Here is a 21,402-nt window from a genome sequence, read left to right as displayed (position 1 = left end):
TGGGGTGGGAGGTTGGCCTAGTGGAAGAGAGCTTGCCTAGCATGCTTGAAGACCCGAGTTTGATTCCTCAGTACCACATGTATCGAAAAAAGCTGGAAGTGGTGCTGAGGCTCAAGTGCTAGAGCTCTAACCTTGAGAAAGTCCAAGGACAGTGCTCAGGCCCTGAGCTCAATCCCAGGACTGTCAAAAAAATCTTGCTACAAGCTACAAGCTGGGTACGAGTAGGTCACACCTGTAATACTAGCTTCTCAGGAGGCTGAAATCTGAGGATAGCGCTTCAGAGCTAGTCCATGCACCAAAGTCCTTGAGACTCTTTTCTCCATTTAACATTCAGATAACTGAAAGTAGCTCTGTGGCTCAATGTGGTAGCCTTGAGCTGAAGAGCTCAGGGACCATGCCCAGGCCTAGAATCGAGCCCCATGACCAACTAGTTTATCTGCTTCTAATTTCACTACTATTCTGGAGTCTCTCATAAGAGAAAATATAAAAAACTGTTCTATATTGCAAACATTTTTACTGGAACAAAATTCAAAAGTCAAGTGCTCAGCTGCATGAGCTACATTTCTACTTTTGGCTTTGTGGTACTTTCTATTGGAGATAAAATTCTCACAGACATCCCTACCTGGGAGGCTTGAAACCTCAATTCTCAGATATTAGCCTCCTGAACATCTAGGATTACAGGTTTGACCCACTGGTACCAGGATGTGCCTGCTCTTCTTGATAAATTGTGTCTTCAGCCACAGTCTCAATTTTTGCAAGTAATTGCATAATAAAAGCAAGTATATCACTATACCTGTAACTTCTGTTTTGCCAGGATACAATGCAACTGTCCTGGCCTATGGGCAGACTGGCTCTGGAAAAACCTTTTCAATGGGAGGTGCATACACTGCTGAGCAAGAGAATGAGCCAACAATTGGGGTCATTCCTAGAGTAATACAAATGCTCTTCAAAGAAATTGATAAAAAGAGTGACTTTGAATTTACTCTGAAAGTATCTTACTTGGAGGTAAGTGATTTATCTTTAATTATTCTGAATTCAAAAATCCTTGAGTAGAACAATAAGTCCAAATCAGATTTTCCCTGGTTTGACTCAGATTAGTAAATTGCGTTTTTAGTAAATTTCATTTTAATAAATTGATAGAGGAAATTTACTGGCTCAGTTGGATTTGGCTTCCACCCAATTCTTTTCTTATTAGAATCATCTATTTAATCTGTTAGAAGAATTGGCATTGCTACATGAAATGATGTTATGAATTCTTTAATTTTAGTTTGGCCTCTATTACTGATTCCCTGAAGAGTGTGCAGAAGAGTATTTGATTTCCCTTTACTGTTTTTAGGCTTAAGATCATTATAAAGATGCATTAGGAAGAATGTTGTTACAGCCCAAGTGAAATATTGAACCATGAAAGTGATAATAGGGTGTGTGCTTATTCGGTAGATATTTATTGCATACCTACTATGTGGAACACACTCTTCTATGTATTTAGATGTATCAGGTACTTGAAAGATAGCAGTGGACAAAACAAGTGAGAATTTGGTTTCTAGTTTTTTTATCCACATACAACTGGATTCTCCAATTATATCTAACTTCCAAAGTAAGTAACAATAACAGGCAACAAAGAAGATTTATGGAATTTGATTAGTTGCACATCAGAAAGGTTCTGGGGGTTGAACTCTGAGCACGGGTGATGTCCCTGAGCTCTTTAGCTTGAGGCTAGTATACCACCACTAGAGCCACAGTGCCACTTCCAGTTTTCTAGTGGTTAACTGGACACAAGAGTCTCTTAGATTTTTGTGCTCGGGTTGACTGTGAACCATGATCCTCACATCTCAGCCTCCTAAGTAGCTAATAGATGTATATGTCTATATAGATATATTTATATGTCCAAATTCATGTCAGTCATCTGGAGTATGAAAGTTTTTATTTTATTATTTATTTTTGGGTGGGTTATGGGGCTTGAACTTGACCTGGGTCCTGTCCCTGAGCTCTTCAGCTCAAGGCAACCACCCTACCCTTGAGCCAAGCCCACTTCCAGTTTACTAGAGGTTAATTGGAAATAAGAGTCTCAGGTCCTTTTATGCCTGGGCTGGCTTTGAACCTTGATCCTCAGATCTCAGCCTCCTGAGTGGCTAGGATTACAGGCGTGACGCACCCCTCTTGGGCTGAAAGGTATTTATTTATTTATTTATTTATTTATTTATTTATTTTTCTTGCCAGTCCTGGGCTTGAGCTCAGGGTCTGAGCAGTGTCCTTGGACTTTCTCAAGGGTAGAGCTCTACCACTTGAGCCTCAGCACCACTTCTGGCTTTTTTCTATGCATGTGGTACCAAGGAATTGAACCCCAGTCTTCGTGCATGCTAGGCAAGCACTCTACCACTAGACCAAACTCCCAGCCCAAAGGTTTTATTTTTAACAAACAATAATTAAACTTAAATAAAGCATGCAATTGTAAATTATATGTGAATACTTCATTTTGAAGTTGAATTTCAGTATGGTGACTGGTAAAGCATATCAGAGGTGTACAATCAGAAGAGATAGGGGAGGTATTAAATACCATTAAAATTAACCCACTTGTGGTCAAGGCAGTTGAATATAAAAGTAACTCAGGACCTTGGCATGTGAAATAATAGTATAAACAATAATAACAGACAAACATAGTGGTTACTTACCATGTGCTAATCATTGCTTTAAGTAGAAGTTTGGCTCGCTTTTTTTTTTTTTTGCCAGTCCTGGGCTAGAGCTCAGGGCCTGAGCACTGTCCTTGGACTTTCTCAAGGCTAGAGCTCTACCACTTGAGCCTCAGCACCACTTCTGGCTTTTTTCTATGTATGTGGTACCGAGGAATCGAACCCGGGTCTTCATGCATGCTAGGCAAGCACTTTAACCACTAGGCCAAACTCCCGGCCCCATTGACTCGCTTTTGAAATGTTAGTTTCTACCTTTCATTTTCTCGTCTCTTGCTCCGAACATTCACCTCCTTCCATCAAAGACCCATTAGTTACATTTTACAAATTTGGTGGAAGTGATGTTATGACACAATCAAAGAATAGAATTTGGACATAGTATAATTTTTTCCTGTCTCTACATATTTTTGAGACTTTGGCTTGAAAGAGTAATCTCCATTTTGTTAGGAGTTATCAAATAATTATATACAAAGATAAGCCTTTCCCTTTTCCCTCTTGTGATGCTAGGGATACCCCCAGTCCTTTAAAGTCTTTTTTTTCCACGCAACTTTAGTACACCATTTAATAATAAGATGTAAAAGTTAACGAAAATAATAAGCACAGAATAGTGTAGTAAAGTAATTTGCTTAGTTCTAAAATTCTGAAAATAATACAGATTCTTTTTAAAAAATTATTTTTTATTGAAGGGCTAATGTGTAGAGATGGGTTACAGTTACATTCGCCAGGTAGCAGGTGCATTACTTCTCACACATTGATATCCCTACTCATGTTTTTCTCCCTGTTTTCTTCCCCACCCCCTCCTAATCATCTTGTTTTCCCCTCTAGGATATGGAAACGATCTGGTGATCATTGTTCTTAATGTACTATGTTATTTATCTTCTCTTCTTTTTGCCCTTTGTTTAATCTCATATCGTTATTGTATCTGTCTTTGTTACTTGGTATATTGTATATATATTTATTTGTTTATTTGAAATAGAATAGGAAATACAGGTTCTTTTTTTTCTTTTTTTTTTTTTTTTTTTTTTTTTTTTTTGCCAGTCCTGGGCTTGGGCTCAGGGCTTGAGCACTGTCCTTGGACTTTCTCAAGGCTAGCACTCTACCACTTGAGCCTCAGCACCACTTCCTGCTTTTTTTTTGCTATGCATATGGGGTACCGAGGAATTGAACCCGGGTCTTCATGCATGCTAGGCAAGCACTCTACCACTAGGCCAAACTCCCGGCCCCGGAATACAGGTTCTTTAGAAACACATATTTTGTTGTTCACTGAACTCAGAGCCTGAGTGCTGTCCCTGAGCTCTTCACCTCAAGGCTAGCATTCTTATCATTTTGAGCCACAGGGCCACTTCCATTATCTGGTGGCTAACTGGAGATAAGAGTCTCACAGACTTTCCTGCCTGGGCTGGCTTCAAACTGAGATCCTCCTGATTAGGTAGGATTACAAGCATGAGCAATCAGCACCTGGACTTAAGACGCTTTTTTTTTTTTTGCCAGGCATGAGGCTTGAACTCAGGACCTGGGCACTATCCCTGAGCCTCTTTGTACTTGAGGTTAGCACTCTACACTCTACCACTTGAGCCACAGTGCCACTTCTGGCTTTTTCTGCATAGACTTGTTTGCAAGTGCTAGCTTTGAGCCACAATCTTTAAATCTCAGCCTCCTGAGTAGCTAGGATTATAGGCATGAGCCTCTAGCACCCAGCTATGAACACATTTCTGAATACAAAACATCACAGGCAATTTTAAAAATTGCCGATGATCTTAGCTTCCCAGAGATTACCACTGTTAATGATTTGTTTTTGCTACTTTTGGTTTAAATAATACCAGATTTATAATGAAGAAATTTGGGACCTTCTATGCCCATCTCGTGAGAAAGCTTCTCAGATAAACATTCGAGAGGATCCTAAGGAGGGCATAAAGGTACGTTTATCTTTCTTTTGATATTGTTACAAGTGTTAGCAAGTACTAAATTTCATATTATTTTCACTGCCATTATGGTTTTAACTACTATATCAATCTTTCAGGTGTTGTGTTGTCCTAATCCTCCTGTGAATCTAGAATTCCTAGACAGGAGCTTTCTGAGAAGGGAGGGAGAGAGGAAGGAGAATGGAGGATTTCATTTTATCACCTTGATTTAAATTCTGGAAGGAATATTAATATCAATTAAGCACTAACTTTTCACAGAGTTCTGAAGTTAAGCTGTCCAGTATTGTATCGAGTAGCCACAAGTGACCATTTAAATGTATATTAGTTGAAATTGGGTAAATTTAACAGTCAGTTTCTTATGTACACTAGCCATATTTCAAGGATTCCATAGCTCCATGTGGCTTCGGACTACAATGTTGAATTACAGTCCTCTAAGTGTGCAGTTCAGAAAATTCTATTTGACTACATGGTAACAAACACTGTTCTCAACTCTCAGGAGATATAAAAACATGGAAAATTAATAAAATAATATTTAAATTTATGGCACCAAGCAAAGGAGATCATTTAACTTAGACCCTCTATCACATTGCATTGATGTACAGTTTGAGAATTGAGGAATTGAAAATTCAGAAGTTGAATGGGAACATACTTTGGAAAAAAGTATACAACTCATGCCTTAACCCATTTCCTTCTCCTTTTCTTCTTCACATAGAAAGTTGAAGGTTTGAAGTATAGATAAGTGGCAAGTGCCTGTACTCTAGAATCTTCCTTCTAAGTAATTTTAGTAAAAATTTAATAAAAGGTATAAGAGCCTAGGCAAAATACATGCTATTACGAGAAATAACATTAGTACTGAACTTCCTCCTGATCCGGTTCTAAGATTTTTTTCAAATAGCCCAGGAGTTGAGATGTGCAAGTCAAAGATTTATATGTTCCTACCATAAATTGTGATGGATATGGCCAAGTTTGTAAATCTTTTTTTGTTTTTTCAAATAAAATGGATGGAATTTAAGGAAGTAGAGAAAAGAAATAAAAATATATTCTTCTAGTAGGGAAAAGCTTCATCAGGAAAGAAGAATAAGCTTGGATCAATCTCTGTGAATTAGAATAGTTGGGCTGGGACATAACAGTGAATTTGTTTAGAACAAATTATGAAGTCAGCCCAAAGAGCTTACTTCTATTCCTGTGAACAGTAGTATATAGCTAATTCTTCTGAATGAGAGGTTGTCATGGCTACTTTATCTCATGTGCATCTCCAACTATGTCAGCTCCTGGAGTTTGGGAGAGTATTTTTAAATCTCTATGTCCCCATTATCTAGCACAGGGTTCAGCAGTTTGGAGACATTTTAGGAAGCAAGATTTTTAGGAAGACTGGCTAGAAATGGATTGAAAAGGAGAAAGACTAGGATAAGAAAAGTCAATTGAAGAAACTGTTGCCTTATTTTTTAGACAAAGTAATAAGGGCCAGAACTCAGCAAGTAGATTTGGAAAGGGAAAGAAAGCAATGGATTCAAGAGAAGAATGTCTAGGGGTTAGTGATAGACTTGGCTCATATGGTAGAATACTAGTGATGAGCAAGAAAGCCTTGGTGCTGGCACAGACAAACAGAAGGGAAGGACTAGAAAATAGGTCCACAGGTATAGATTTGAGAACTATGGAGTAATAAAGTCATAGCATATTGGGGCTAAAAAGGATCTCATAGGCCGGGAGTTTGGTCTAGAGGGAGAGTACTTGCCTAACATGCACAAAGATCCGGGTTCAATTCCTCTGTACCACATATATAGAAAAGGCTGGAAGTGGTGTTTTGGCTCGGTGGTAGAGCACTACCCTTGAGAAAGCCCAAGCTCAGGCCCTGAGTTCAAGATCCAGGACTGGTGAAAAAGGGGGATCTTCTAGTCCTACCCTCACTCCTAACAAAAATCCAAGAGGTTATGACTTTTCGGGTCTCCCCAGGGATACTACCAAGCCTGAGATCCTTTTTCCTGACTGAAAATTGTGAATAGTGTTTTCTGTAGTAAAAGTAAGGTATAAAATAGATATAAGGTAATGAAGAAGAATGAAGAGCAATAGCATAAAAGTTTGTGCAACACTTTTTTTTCTTTGGGTCAGAATTTACTTCCATTGGGGTCTTATCTTTTTTTTTTTCTTGGTCAACCACAGAGCTTGAACTGTGGGCCTGGGCGCTGTTCCTGAGCTCTTCAGCTCAAGGCTAGTGTTCTACCACTTGAACCCCTGCACCACTTCTGGTTTTCTGTTGGTTAATTGGAGATAAGAGTCTCATGGACTTTGGTGCCCTGGCTGTCGTTGAACTGAGATCCTCAGATCTCAGCCTCCTGAGCAGCTAGGATTACAGGCACCACCAGCGCTTAGCCATTTGGGGCTCCTTAGAAGGAACCTAGTCATTTCTTCTGTAGCTCCAGTATTAGACCTTGAGTTTCAAATATCTTCTTAAAATTGTTGGTTTAAGACTCATCATTTTCATTCTTACTTATTGAAGCTTTACTGGAATATCAAGAAGTTTTTAAACCATCAGTCCTTCTATTTCTGATCAAGCATTTGAAGTAGGAATCATGAAGGAATTTCTTCTTTCTTTCTTGGAATTAGATCGTGGGACTCACTGAGAAGAATGTTGCAGTTGCCTCGGATACTGTTTGCTGTTTGGAGCAGGGCAACAACTCTAGGACTGTGGCCTCCACAGCTATGAACTCCCAGTCATCCAGATCTCATGCCATATTTACAATCTCCATAGAGCAAAGAAAGAAAAATGACAAGTAAGTGATACTTCAAAGGATCATGTTTTTTTTTCCAGGAAGGTTAAATGCTAGACTGCCTCTTAATTGATTGGAGAAATCATTAGACAGCAATAGTACAAGTATTTGTGGCCATTGTAACTATTTTTATTGACACATAAGAAAATGAGAGTAGGTGGATCAGTTTTGATACATACCACTCAAGCATGTATATTATCATCTCACTTTTGTCTTCCTGTTATTATTATAGGAATAGCAGCTTTCACTCCAAGTTGCATCTTGTAGACCTTGCTGGATCAGAAAGACAGAAGAAAACCAAGGCTGAAGGGGATCGTCTAAAAGAGGGTGAGAATAATTAAGGTCATATATAGTCAGTTAAAACATGTATATCCTTGTTGTGATTATTTGATCTATTTCAGGTCACAGTCTAATAGCTAAAATTCAAGTTTAAATCTGATTTAAAAATTGTGAAAAGTATTTCCCTTGCACTCATTCTCTAATTCAAGTATAAGATTTGGATCTGGCCATTGATTTGATTTCATCTAGTCCAGGCAAGTTTCAGGGTGTTTTGGTATTGTTTTTATTGTTGTTGTTGTTGGGTTTTGTTTTTTTGGTTTTTTTGTTTGTTTGTTTGTGGGACTTGAACTTTGGGCCTGGATGCTGTCCCTGCTCTCTTTAGCTCCACTTGAGCCACAGCGCTGCCACTTCCAGTTTTCTGGTGGTTAATTGGAGATAAGAGTTTCACAGACTTTAGTGTCCGGGATTGGCTTTCAACCATGATCCTCAGATCTCAGCCTCCTGAGTAGCTAGGATTAACAAGCATGAGCCACCAGCACCAAGCTTAATTTCAGTTTTAATTTTGTTCTCTCCCCCTGTGTACTTACAACTAACATCATTACTAGGATTCAGTTATTTCAAATATTCATATCTCTTGCAGATGTTACATATATAGACCTTATCAGCATGATTTACATATCTGCATTAAAGTTGTTGGCTCTACATGATGAAGGAAGCTCTTAAGGCTAGAAACTCCTTATGGTAAAAAAAAGAAAGTCATTATGGTATATGTTACTAGAAATCTTCATGTAATATGATAATGACCTGGTGATCTACATTTATTGGGAATAGTCTTTTAAGTGATTTTTAATGTCTTTAACAAAGACTGTATTTCTCAATTTTGTTCTTAAGGATCTCATATAAGATGTTGTCAAATGCAATGCTAAGTCCAGATATATTAGATCTACCATTTTTCTAGAAGAAAGAGAAACAAGGATAGCCTAGATTGACTTTTTCTGATTGAACTCAAGATGCTTCCAGTGCTCATGTTTCTATTTGTAGGTCATTGCAAACTGTCCTTTTAATAATCTATTTTTCTTCACTGGTGTGTAGTTTATAGAATTAACTTTACCTCCCAGTCTTCTGGAATATCCTTTCTCTGTGATTCCTCAAAGATCTTTGATGTAGCTTTAGTGGTCTCATTTGAAATTACTCTCAGTTCAAGGATATTATTCATCTTGTTCAAGATATTTGAACTATTATTGAGGTAGTTGGGGGTCTCATTATTTCATTTTGGCCTTCCATTCCCTCTTGAGAACTGAAAAGACAAAAATGGTGATTGAGGAAATTATCATATTTATCATTATTTTACTGCTGGCACAGGACCTACTTCTTCCTCATTCTGTGTTTTGAGTATATTGTAAAGAACTTTTATCATTTTATGAAACAATGAATTTTTTATGATGTTTTAGTACATGTACACCATATAATTAGATTATATTTACCCACTATTACCCTTTCTAGTCTCCTTATACTAAAAACTATCATTTTTGCTCTGTATTTATACTTTGGAAGTTAACTTTGTAATTTTTAAAGTTCTTACACATTTGACAATCTTCCTTTATGTGTACTGCTTCAGGTTGTTTTATTAAGATATAGTTTATGCCAGACACCAGTGCCTCACGCCTGTAAACCTAGCTAATCAGGAGGCTGAGATCTGAGGATCGAGGTTCAAAGCCAGCACAGGCACTAAAGTCTATGAGACTCTTATCTCCCATTAACTACCAGAAAATCGGAAGTGGGGCTTGGTCAAGGCTTGGCTCAGCCTTGAGCTGAAGAGCTCAGGGAAGTGCCTTGACAAGTTCGAGCCCCATGACCCACACACACAAAAAAATATAGTTCATATACTAAAGATTAACCCATTTAAGCTGTATATGTCATTGGATTTTATTGTGTAGTGCAAGTATTACTATAGCCTTGGTCATTTTTTTTTCTCAAAGCTAGCACTCTACCACTTGAGCCACAGCACCACTTCTGGCCTTTTCTGTGTATGTGGTTCTGGGGAATCAAACCCAGGGCTTCGTGCATGGTAGGTGAGCACTCTACCATTAGACCATGCTCCTGGCCCAATTTTAGGACATTTTTTCAGTCATTAATAAGAAGCCCCAGACACATTGACCCTCCTTCCCCATTTCTACCTAGCCATTGGCACCACTAATATACATTTCACACAAGTATGATCACATAATTTGCAATCTTCTGTGACTGACTTCTTTTGTTTAGTATAAAGTTTGTAGGGCTCATTCATGTCAGGGCATGGTATTAAAACTTCATTTCTTTTCTTTTTTGCCAGTCCTGGGGCTTGAATGAGGGCCTGAGCACTGTCCTTGGGCTTTCTCAAGGCTAGAGCTCTACCACTTGAGCCTCAGCACCACTTGCGGCTTCTTCTATGTATGTAGTACCGAGGAATAGAACCCGGGTCTTCATGCATGCTAGGCAAGCACTCTTACCACTAGGCCGAACTCCTGGTCCAAACTTCATTCCTTTTTATTGCTAATTCAGTTGTATGACTAATACCACATTTTGTCTCTTTACTAATTACATCTAATCATGGTGTTATAAAAAAAATCTGTGAATATCCATGTATAAGTTTCTGTAAGCACAAATGTGTTAATTTTTGTGAGTCTATACCTAGATGCAGAATTGCTGGGTATTATAGTAGATTTCTTCAACTAGTTTATTTATTTTATATTTTATTTTATTGTAAAGATAATGTACAGAGGGGTTACAGTTACATAAGTAAGGTAATGGGTACATTTCTTTTTTTTTTTAAATCTGCAATGATTTTACTTAATCTTGGTTTTATTATGTTTACATTTGTTCTGATTTTTCTTTTCTTTTTTTTTTTTGTCAGTCGTGGGCTTGAGCTCAGGGCCTGAGCATTGTTCTTGGGCTTTTCTCAAGGTTAGCACTCTGCCACTTGAGCCACAGCACCACTTCCACCTTTTTCTATGTATGTGGTACCGAGGAATCGTGTCTTCGTGCATGCTAGGCAGGCACTCTACCACTAGGCCAAACTCCCGGCCCCCATGGGTACATTTGTTATCAAACATTTTTACACCCTCCCTCATTTTTCTCCTGCTTTTCCTCCTCCCTGACTCCCCCCTCCAGCTTGTAAGGTTCATTTCCAACATATAGTGTCTTGTGAATATCACTATTGTGATACTCATGCTTATTTTTTATGTCCCTTCTCTTCCCCAAATCATACACACACACACACACACACACACACACACACACACACACACGACACAAGGTACCAAAAGAAGTCAAACAAACAAACAAAAATGACAACGGGATAAACCGAAGAGGGGGGACAAAAGAAATAACTTCACACAGTACATTCAAAACAAAACTAAAAGCAGGGCATGAAGGTTGTAATCCTAGGTACTCGGGAGGCTGAGATCTGAGGATCAAGGTTCAGAGCCAGACTGGGCACAAAAGGACCTGAGACTCTTATCTCCAATTAACCTCTAGAAAACCGGAAGCGGGGCTTGGCTCAAGGGTAGGATGGTAGCCTTGAGCTGAAGCGCTCAGGGACAGGGCCCAGGCCGATTCAAGCCCCATGACCCACAAAAAAAGAAGCACAAAGCTCTCTTATTTCCATACTTTGGAGTTCATTTCGATTAGCATCACTTTTATAGTCATATGCACATAGCTATTGAGCTATTGTGATCTGCTAGGACTATTCTAGACATTTACTGAATTAAGTTATAACTAATCTGAATTAAATCTAACCCTTTTAAAGTACATAATGCAGTGATTTTCAGTGTATTCACAGGAGTTATGTAACTATCACCACAGTAAATTCTAGGATGTTTTCACATGCCCCCACAAAGATACTCATAACCATTAGTAATTCCTTCCCTTTTTTTGACCAATGTCCTTCCCCCTACTCTAGCAATATAGAATTCTGTCTCTATAGATTTACATCTTCTGTTATTTCATATAAAAGGAAATTATGCAACATGTGTTTTTTGTTACTGTTTTTACATAGTATAATATTTCCAAGTTTCATCTATGTTGTACCATTTGTCAGTAATTTATTACCAAACAGTATTCCATGTGGAAATGTAGAAATACTATATTTATGAATGTCTAGTTGTTTCAAATTTTAGTTATTATGATTAATGCTGCTCTGAATAATTTTGCACTAGATTTTTATGAATGGTTGTTTCTTTAAGGTGTATGTAAGACTGAAATTGCTGATTCATATGGTAACTCCACGTTTTAACTTGTTAAAGAATTTCCACACTTTTACAAAGCAACTGAACCCTTTTGTGTTTTAATTAGCAATATACAATAGTTCTAAATTCTCCATATTTTCATTTGTTTGTCTTTGCTTTCTGCCTTTTTTTTTTTTGGATAATGATTGTGGGGCTTGAACTCAGGACCTAGAACCTTTCCCTGAGATTCTTTTTCTCAAGACTAGTGCTCTACCACTTGAGCCACAGTGCCACTTCCCACTTTTTCTGGGCAGTTTATTAGAGATAAGAGTCTTATGGACTTTCCTTCCAGGGCTGGCTGCAACCACAATCCTTAAATCTCAGCCTCCTGAATAGCTAGAATTACAGGTGTAAGGCCTGTACTTGGCCCTTTCTAGCTTTCTGCTGGTTAATTGGAAGTAAGTTTCTCTAGCCTGGGCTGGCTCCAAACCTCAATTCTCAGATCTTAGCCTCACAAGTAGCTAGGATTATGTATTTGATCCCACTGGTACTTCACTCTGTCTCTTTAATTATAACCATCCCAGTGGATGTGAAATGGTATCTCATTGTGGTTTTCATTTATCTTTCACTAATTGCTAATGACATTGAATATTGTCTTATATTTATTGATAATCTGCCCATCTTTTGAAAAAAACATTTATATTGCATTGAGATCTTTGAACATTTCCCAACTTTGCATAAAATATGAAATAGTTGTCTAGCCTTCTATCTTGTACATGTGGATATCCAGTTATCCTAGTATCACTTGTTGAAAAAAGAAAACCTATTCTTTCTCTATTCAGTTTTCTTGGGCTCCTTGTCAAAGAGCATTTATATTATTCCATTAATGTATATGTATCCTTATACCAGTGTTATACTTTCTCTATCACTATTATTATGCAGTAGATTTTGAAATTGAGAAGCTTGCTCTTTTGCAATATTGTACTGTCTACTCTCCATCTATCGCATTTCCATATGAATGTTAGGATCAACTTGTCAATAGTCATAAAAACCAGCAGAAGTTTTCATAGGATGATTGCACTGAATCTTGAGATCCATTTGGAAATATTGCTACCTTGGCAATATTGTCTTTCAATGCACAAGCATTGAATTACTGTGTTAAATGTTACAATAATGTTTTTCAAATTTTTAGTGTTGTTTTCACATTGAAGTATTCTTTTCAGTACTGTTTTTTAATTAAAGAATTTGTTAACATTGATTTTTACATCATATTTCAAATGACATGTTTAACAAACATTCAAGAAAGGAATCTCTATATACAATGACTGGCACTTAGATTTTAGAACATAATTAAAATTAGGCTGAGGGTTTGTATGTCATAGATACATATTAATCTATGTAATAAAATATTATGTCCATAGAGTCATAAGTTTTTGTGTCTATGTAGTTGTGTTTATATTTCCAATACCATGTCCATAGCATTGGGTATGCAAATATTGAGTCCTTGCTCTTGTACTGTTTGGATAGAATAGCCACATATTAAGGATACCATGTGTTCTTTTCAACGCTGTTATAAATGAATTTGTTTTTAATTTCATTTTCAAATTGTTCATTGAATTTTATATATTGATCATGTATCTGCATCTGTACAGAATTTATTCTAATAATTTTCTATTGATTTTTAAGAATCCTATGTTCAAGATCATGTCATTTGTAAATAGAGATGGTTTCATTTCTTTTCAGATTGCTTTCATGTCTTTTCCTCCCTAATGATTCTAACTAAAACTTTCATTATAGCGTGGAATAGAAGTAGTAAATTAATCTTGTGGTTCCTAACTATTCAAAAGGATGAGATCTAAATCTTGTGGTTTGGAGCCAGCTAAAATAGACAAATCTGAGGAAATCTTGTCTCCAAATAATAAGGAAAAAGCCAGAAATGGAGGTGTGACTCAAATGATAAAGTACCAGTTACGAACACAAAGCCGTGATATTAAATCCCAGTAGTGACAAGAAAGAATGAATATTGCTTATATTGTTTTCTTATACCTGATCTTTAAGGGAAAAACATCCAGTTTTTTACTATTAAGTTTGATGTTAGCTAAAATTTTTTGCTTAAGTTGAGATTCTCTCCTACATATAGTTTGAATGTTTCCATCATGAATGGGTATTTGTCAATGTTTCATCGTTTATGGACATGATCATGCTACTTTTATTCCTTAGTCTAGATTATAAATAACCAAATAGCCCTTGGCAGAATATAAAATGTTCCTCACTCCCAAATGGATATGGTGTATCGCATTAATTAGTTTTAGAAATTTAATCAACCTTGCATCCTTAAGACAAACCATTTGAATTTCACTTATTTGTGATTGTATAGTGACTTGCTTAGATCAATTTTTATATTTCCTGTAGCTGATCTCATGGCAATGTCTGCTTATTTAGTATAATGGCTACCTAGCTATGTAATGATTAGTCATAGATTACTTTAAATTCATGAGCCTATATAAATCTTCCACCATTTGTCTAGGACTTTGTGCATGGAGGGGAGGTGCTATATTCTTTACACATTCTGTATCTGAGCAGGATCTCCAGTTAGCCAGAGATGCCACACAGGCTTTTTCTTTTCTTTTCTTTTCTTTTTTTGCCAGTCCAGGGCCAAGTCACTGTCCTTGAACACTTATTGCTCAAGGCTAGCGCTCTGCCACTTGAGCCACAGCTCCACTTCTGGCTTTTTCGGTGTATGTGATACAAGTAATCAAATTCAGGGCTTTGTGCGTGCTAGGAGAGTACTCTACCACTAGGCTATGCTTCCGGTCCAACACTGAGACTTTTTAAGGTGTTTCTGATCATGTGACCTTCTAGAGCTTAGGATCAGAAATTCGGTTTGTACCCTAGATCTTCCTTTTAAGCTTTGGCTAAATTTTGCTTGACCATGGTTAAGTTTAGTGTCTTACCTTTAGATATTTTTCTATGCATATGTATATTAGTATTGTCAGTATGTCAGGCCCTGATGGAGCCACCCCCCTCCCTCATCATTCTCAAGGCTCAGACCCATCCTGTATCATCACTTCTCTGGCTGTCCTCCGCATCAGATTGGCTCAAGAATTAAAGGATTGGAATATCCTTATCCTATCATTGTCTTCAAATTTCTATGCATTTTAAAAATACATTGTATGTCAAGGCTCCAGTAGCTTATGCTTATAATCTTAGCTACTGAGGAGGCTGAGATCTGTGAATCACATTCCAAGCCAGCCCAGGCAGGCAAATCCATGAGACTTTTTTTTTTGGTGGGTCGTGGGGATTGAACTCTGGGTCTGGGCACTGTCCCTGTCTTCAGCTCAAGGCTGGTGCTCTACCACTTGAGCCACAGCACCACTTTCGGTTTTCTGGGGGTTAATTGCAGATAAGAGTCTCATGGACTTTTGTGCCCAGGTTGGCTTTGAACCATGATCCTCAGATCTCAGCCTCATGAGTAACTAGGATTACAGGTGTGAACCACCACCAACTGGCTCCATGAGACTCTTATCTCCAATAAACCACCAAAATCCAGAAGTGGAAGAGGGCTCAAGTGTTAGAGCACCAGCTTTGAGTAAAACAGCCAAGGGACAATATGCAGGCCTTGGATTTAAGCCCCAGTACCAGCAAAAAAAAGAAAGAAAGAAAAAGAAGTTTGCAAGAAGGCATGGCATGAGACTACTCATTTCTTTTTTTATATATATTTTTATTGTAATTAATAGAAGCCTTACATTATATTCGGTAGATAGAAAGTTCATTAATGCACATACATTGATACCCTTTCTCATGTCTTGGTCCCCATTTCCCTCCCCCCCCACCCCCACCCTTCATCTTTTCTCCCCCTTCCGTATCCAATTTCAAATAACCAAATACAAATATATCCAATATATCAGACAACAAAGTGAGATACTGTAAAATATGAGATAACCAAGGGACAGCAAAAGAGATGAGAGATAACATAGTACATTAAGGACAACAATCACTCATTATATGGCTTTTGTTTCTATATCCTAGATGTCCTTTCATTTAGCGTCATACTATATGGCCTTATGTACCTAGGTTTTGCTCTATTGCCAGTCTCTGCTATGAGAGCCCAAGGTTTCTACTGATTATGACAAATGAGGGAAACCATTGAGCCTATGTTCCTTTGAGTCTGGCTTACTTCACTTAATATGATTTTTTCTAAGAGACTACTCATTTAAAAATAAATTGTTGTTACAAAGGTGATGTACAGAGGGGTTACAGTAATACAAGTCAGACAATACATTTCTTTTTGAACAATGTCACACCTTCCCTCACTCAGTTTTCAGTTTTTTCCCTCCTGGCCCCACCCACAATTTGTATAGTTCACTTTGTACACAGTGTCTAATCTGTACCACCATTGCATTTGTTCACCCTTTGTCTCTCCATTTCTGTATTCTCCCACTTACCATCCCAAAGCCAGATAAAGAAGACAAAAAAAAGAAAACAAAAACAATAAAGAGGGGCCGGGAGTTTGGCCTAGTGGTAGAGTGCTTTGCCTAGCATGCAACAAGACCCGGGTTCGATTCTTCAGCACCACATATATAGAAAAAAGCTGGCTCAAATGGTAGAGCTCTAGCCTTGAGAAAATCCAAGGACTGGCAAAAAAAAAAAAAACAATAAAGAGGCTGGGAATATGGCTTGCCTAGCATACATGAAGCCCTGGGTTCAATCCCTCAGCACTAAATACACAGAAAATTCAGAAGTTGTATTGTGGCTCAAGTGGTAGAATGCTAGCTAGCCTCGAGCACACAGAGGCTCAGGGACAAAGCCCAGGCTCTGACTTCAAGCCCCAGAACCAGCAAAAACAACAAAAACAAAAAAACGAAAAAAAAAAACTCTTGTTGCTATTTCTTGGTTTTGTGTTTTATCAATTGTTGCATAGGTTTTGTGCTTTTGTGTTCCCCCCTTAAGAGTATCCTCCTTTGGTTTCATTGTGTGAATGCTCGGAGTCCTGTATGAATTATCGTGTCTTGTATATTTTATAACTAGCTTCTACATATCAGAGAAGATGTGCTGTTTTTGTCACTGAGCTAAATTTACCTCACTTAATATGATTTGCTCTCTAAGTCTATCCATTTCCCTGCAAATGACATTATTCTAATGGCCATGCTACTGTGTATAAGTATCACAGTTTTCTTTTTGATCTACTCATCTATTGTAGAGCATCTGGGCTGTTTTAGGACTTGGTTATTTTGAAAAGTACAACAAGGAACAGGGTTGTACAAGTGACCTTATGTTATCCTGGCTTCTAATATTCTTGGTAGATGCCCAGCATGTCTAACTTTTGTACTAAGTATTATTATTTTTTTTAATTTAAAAAATGATTTAGCTAGGTGCCAGTGACTCCCACCTATAATTCTAGCTACTCAAGAGGCCAAGATATAAAGATCACAGTTCCCAACCACCCCAGACACAAAAGTCTGTGAGACTCTTATCTCCAATTAACCACCAGAAAACCAGAAGTGGTACTGTGGCTCAAGTGGTAGAGGGTAGCCTTGAACTGAAGAGCTCAGGGACAGTTTCTAGGCCCAGAATTCAAGCCTCACACCGATCAAAAAATTGTTTTATTTTATGAGTGATGTACGGAGGGGTTACAGTGACATACATAAGGTAATGAATACATTTTTTGTTGAACATTGTTATTCCATCCCTCATTTTCTCCCACTTATTCTCTCCCCCGACTCCCTTCTCCCAATTTGTAAAGTTCATTTCCAACATAGTGTCTTGTGAATATTACTGTTGCATTGGTTCACCTTTGTCCTTTGTCTCATCAATTTTGTTATGCCCCTTCCCTTCCCCAAATCAGATAAACCTATGTACAAGACATAGAGTACCAAAATGAAAGTGACAGCAGCAGGTAAACCAAAGGGGGAGGGGAACAAAAGAAATAGCTTCACACAGAACATTAAAAACAACACCCAAAACCCTCATTTCCATATTTTGAAATTCATTTTGATTGGCAGCATTTTATATGGTCATATGTACATAGCTATTCAGGTATTGTGATCCTCCACTAGGACTATCCTAGACATATCCTAATTATAACAAAATGAGGGAAACCATGGAGCCAGTGTTTCCTTGGGTGTGGCTTACTCAAGATTTTTTTCCAAGGCCTTCCATTTCCTTGCAAATGGGGAAATATCATTTTTTTCTGATGGAAGCATAGAATTTCATTGTGTACATATACCACATTTTCTGGGTCCACTTGTCTACTGAGGGGCACCTGGGTTGATTCCATATCTTGACTATCATAAATAATTCTGTAATGAACATAGTTGTGCTGGTAGTTTTAGTGTGCCCTTGTTTGTGATTGTTTGGGTAAATGCCCAGGAGTGGGAATGCTGAATTATAGGGGAGATCTATGTTTAGTCTTTTCAGGAATTGCCATACTGCTTTCCAGAGTGATGAACCAATTTCCATTACCACCATTAGTGTAGTAGCATTCCCTTTTGACCACATCCCCACCAACATCCATTTGTTTTCTCGATAATGTCTCAATGTCATTTGATCACATTTTTTTATGGATAGAGATGTTGAACATTTTTTCATATAACTATTGGCTATATCTCTTCTCCAGAGAAGTCTCTTTTTAGTTCTTTAGCTCACTTATTAATGGGGTGGTTCTTTCTTTGAGTATTTGGGTATTTTTTTGGAGGGTGGGAGTAATTTTTTGAGCTCTAGGTATCTTCTCCCACTCTATGGATGGACTGGCTGGCTTCCTTCCTTCCTTCCTTCCTTCCTTCCTTCCTTCCTTCCTTCCTTCCTTCCTTCCTTCCTTCCTATCTTTCCTTATTGTAGGACTTGAACTCTGGGCCTGGGCACTGACCCTGACCTCTTTAGCTCAAGGCTAGCATGCTACCACTTTGAACCACAGAGACACATCTGGTTTCCTTGTGGTTAGTTGGAGTCTCAGGGACTGGGTGCCTGAGCTGGACTTGAACTCCAATCATCAGATCTCAGCCTCCTGAGTAGCTAGGCTTACAGGCATAAGCGTCCAGCACCCAGCACCAAGCTGTTTTTATAACTACAGCTTTATAACAGGGTTTGAAGTTTCCTGTTGATATTCCTTCAGCCCTGTTTTTCCTGCTGAAGATTATTTTGCTATTCAGTCTTCTGTTATTCCATATGTATTTTTGTATTGCTTCTATTTCATTAAAGAATGTTGTTGGGATATTGATGGGTATTGCATTGAATCTGGAGATAACTTTAGTTAATATTGCCATTTTCATGATAATACTCTCATTTCAGGAGCATGGGTGGTTTTTCTACTTCATTAAATTTGCTTTAATTACCTTTTTTAGATTGTTTAAATTTTCATCATAGAGGTCTTTCAACTCTTTGGTTAATTCCTAGGGTTTTTTTAAGCTATTACAAAAGGAGTTGCCCAGTATTTCTAACTTTTGTACTGTTATTATATTTTTAATTTATTTTTTCCTGTAATTAAATTCTTTTTTTCACATATTTTTATTGTAATTAATAGAAGGGTTACATGATATTTGCCAGATAGATGGTGCATTAATTCCCATACATTGATACCCTTTCACATGTCTTGGTCCCCATTTCCCTCCCCCCCACCCCTCATCTTGTTTCCCCCCCTTCCCTATCCAATTTCAAATAACCAAATACAAATATATCCGATATATCAGGTAACAAAGTGAGATACTGTAACAATATGAGATAACCAAGGTACAGCAAAAGAGATGAGAGATAACATAGTACCTTAAGAACAACAATCATTCATTATATGGCTTATGTTTCTATATCCTAGAGATCCTTTCATTTAGCGTCCTACAACATGGCCTTTTGTATCAAGGTTTTGCTCTATTGCAAATCTCTGCTAGGAGAGCCCAAGGTTTCTACTGATTATGACAAATGATATTCTATCATAAAGATGATGTACATAGAGAGTTACGGTTACATAGGTCAAGTAAAGGGTACTTTTTTTTAAAAAAAAAAGTTTATTTTTATTACAAATGTGATTTACAGAGGAATTGCAGTTACATAAATCAGTAATAAGTACATTTCCTAACATATAGTATCATCCCTTCCCTCACTCTCTCCCGATCCCTCCCTCCTATCTCCACCCACAAACTGTATATTTTACTTTATATTTTACTTTCAGTACAATGCCCAGTGGGCACCACTGCTACACTTATTCACACCTTTTCCCTCAAGTTCTGTGTCCCGCCCTCCCAAAGACAGACAAATAAACCATACGGAAAGAAAACAATAAAAACATTCTTTTGTTTCCATACTCTGGAGTTCATTTTGCAGTGTGTGTGTGTGTGTGTGTGTGTGTGATTTTATATGATCAGAGGCATATAGGACTTTATGTTTCTCCTCTATAAGAGTATTCTCTTTTGGTCTCAACATGTATGAGTATCCAGAGTCTTTGTATAGTTTATAATATCACAGTGTATTTTAGATCCACCTTATGCATATGAGAGAAACATGTTTTTTTCTCTCCACGTTTTACTTACCTCATCTAACAGGATTTGTTCTAGGTCTATCCATTTCCCTGCAAATGATATAATATTCTTCTAATGGCTGTGTAAAATTCCATTTCATACAGGTACCACGTTTTTTTTATCTCCTCATCTGTTCTGTGGCATCTGTGCTGTTTTTATATTTTAGCTATTATGAATAGTGTGACAATGAACGTGAATTGCAAGTGTGTCAATGGTATCCTGGCTTGTGATATTCTGGTTAGATGCCCAGGAATGGTATGGTTGGGTCCTAGGGAAGAAGTATGTTCTGTTTTTTGAGGCATCTCTAGGCTGTTTGTCCAAAGTGGTTGTACTACGTTTTAAATTCCCATCAACAGTGTAATAGTGTTCCTTTCTCCCCAGAACCCTGCCAATATTTGTTGTTGTTCAAATTCACGATGTTCATTCTAACTAGCATGAGATGGTATCTCACCGTTGTTTTGATTCGTATATCCTTAATGGTCAGGGATGATGAGCATATGTTTGCCATTCTCAACCTCTTCTCATATGTCTCTCCTTAACTCATTTCCCCATTTAGAAATTGGTTTATCCACTTCTGGAGGGGTAGTTTCTTGAGCTCCTTGTACATTTTGGATATTAGACTTTTGTCTGATTTGTTGCTGGTAAAGATTTTCTCCCAGTCTATTGGCTGCCTTTCTAGTTTAGTAAATGTCCATAGCAGCAGAAACTTTTTATCATGGTATTGTGTCGTTTATTAAGTCTCTTTCTTATTTCCTGTGTCCTTGAGACTCTTTTCAAAAAGTTTCTGCCTATGCTTATGAGTTCTAATGTTTCGCCTATTCTCTGATGAAGCAATTTTAACATTTGGGGTCTGGTGTTGAGTTCTTCAATCCACTTGCAGTTGGCATTAGTGCATGGTGGTAAAGAGCCACTTTTAGTTTTCTGTATATGGATGCCCAGGTTTCCCAGCACCAATTATTTAAGAGGCTCTTTTTTCCACTGTGTGTCTTTGTCTCCCTAATCAAATGTCAGATAACTATACGTATATCATTTTGTTT

At 37.7% G+C, this 21,402-nt stretch overlaps 1 protein-coding gene across 1 annotated transcript in view; it reads left to right on the top strand.

The window, feature by feature from the left end:
* Positions 1–21,402, top strand: part of Kif4a (kinesin family member 4A) — a 112,856-nt gene that overhangs the window by 7,886 nt on the left and 83,568 nt on the right. Inside the window, exons 4-7 of the mRNA XM_090325989.1 lie at positions 815–1,005; positions 4,508–4,600; positions 7,211–7,377; positions 7,607–7,701. Coding sequence (XP_090182115.1) covers positions 815–1,005; positions 4,508–4,600; positions 7,211–7,377; positions 7,607–7,701 — 546 coding nt within the window. The remainder of the gene's footprint in view (positions 1–814; positions 1,006–4,507; positions 4,601–7,210; positions 7,378–7,606; positions 7,702–21,402) is intronic.

Source organism: Megascapheus bottae, chromosome X, assembly GCF_031878675.1.
Source record: "Megascapheus bottae isolate mThoBot1 chromosome X, mThoBot2.hap1, whole genome shotgun sequence".
NCBI lineage: Eukaryota > Metazoa > Chordata > Mammalia > Rodentia > Geomyidae > Megascapheus > Megascapheus bottae.
This window is presented reverse-complemented; position numbering and strand designations above follow the sequence as displayed.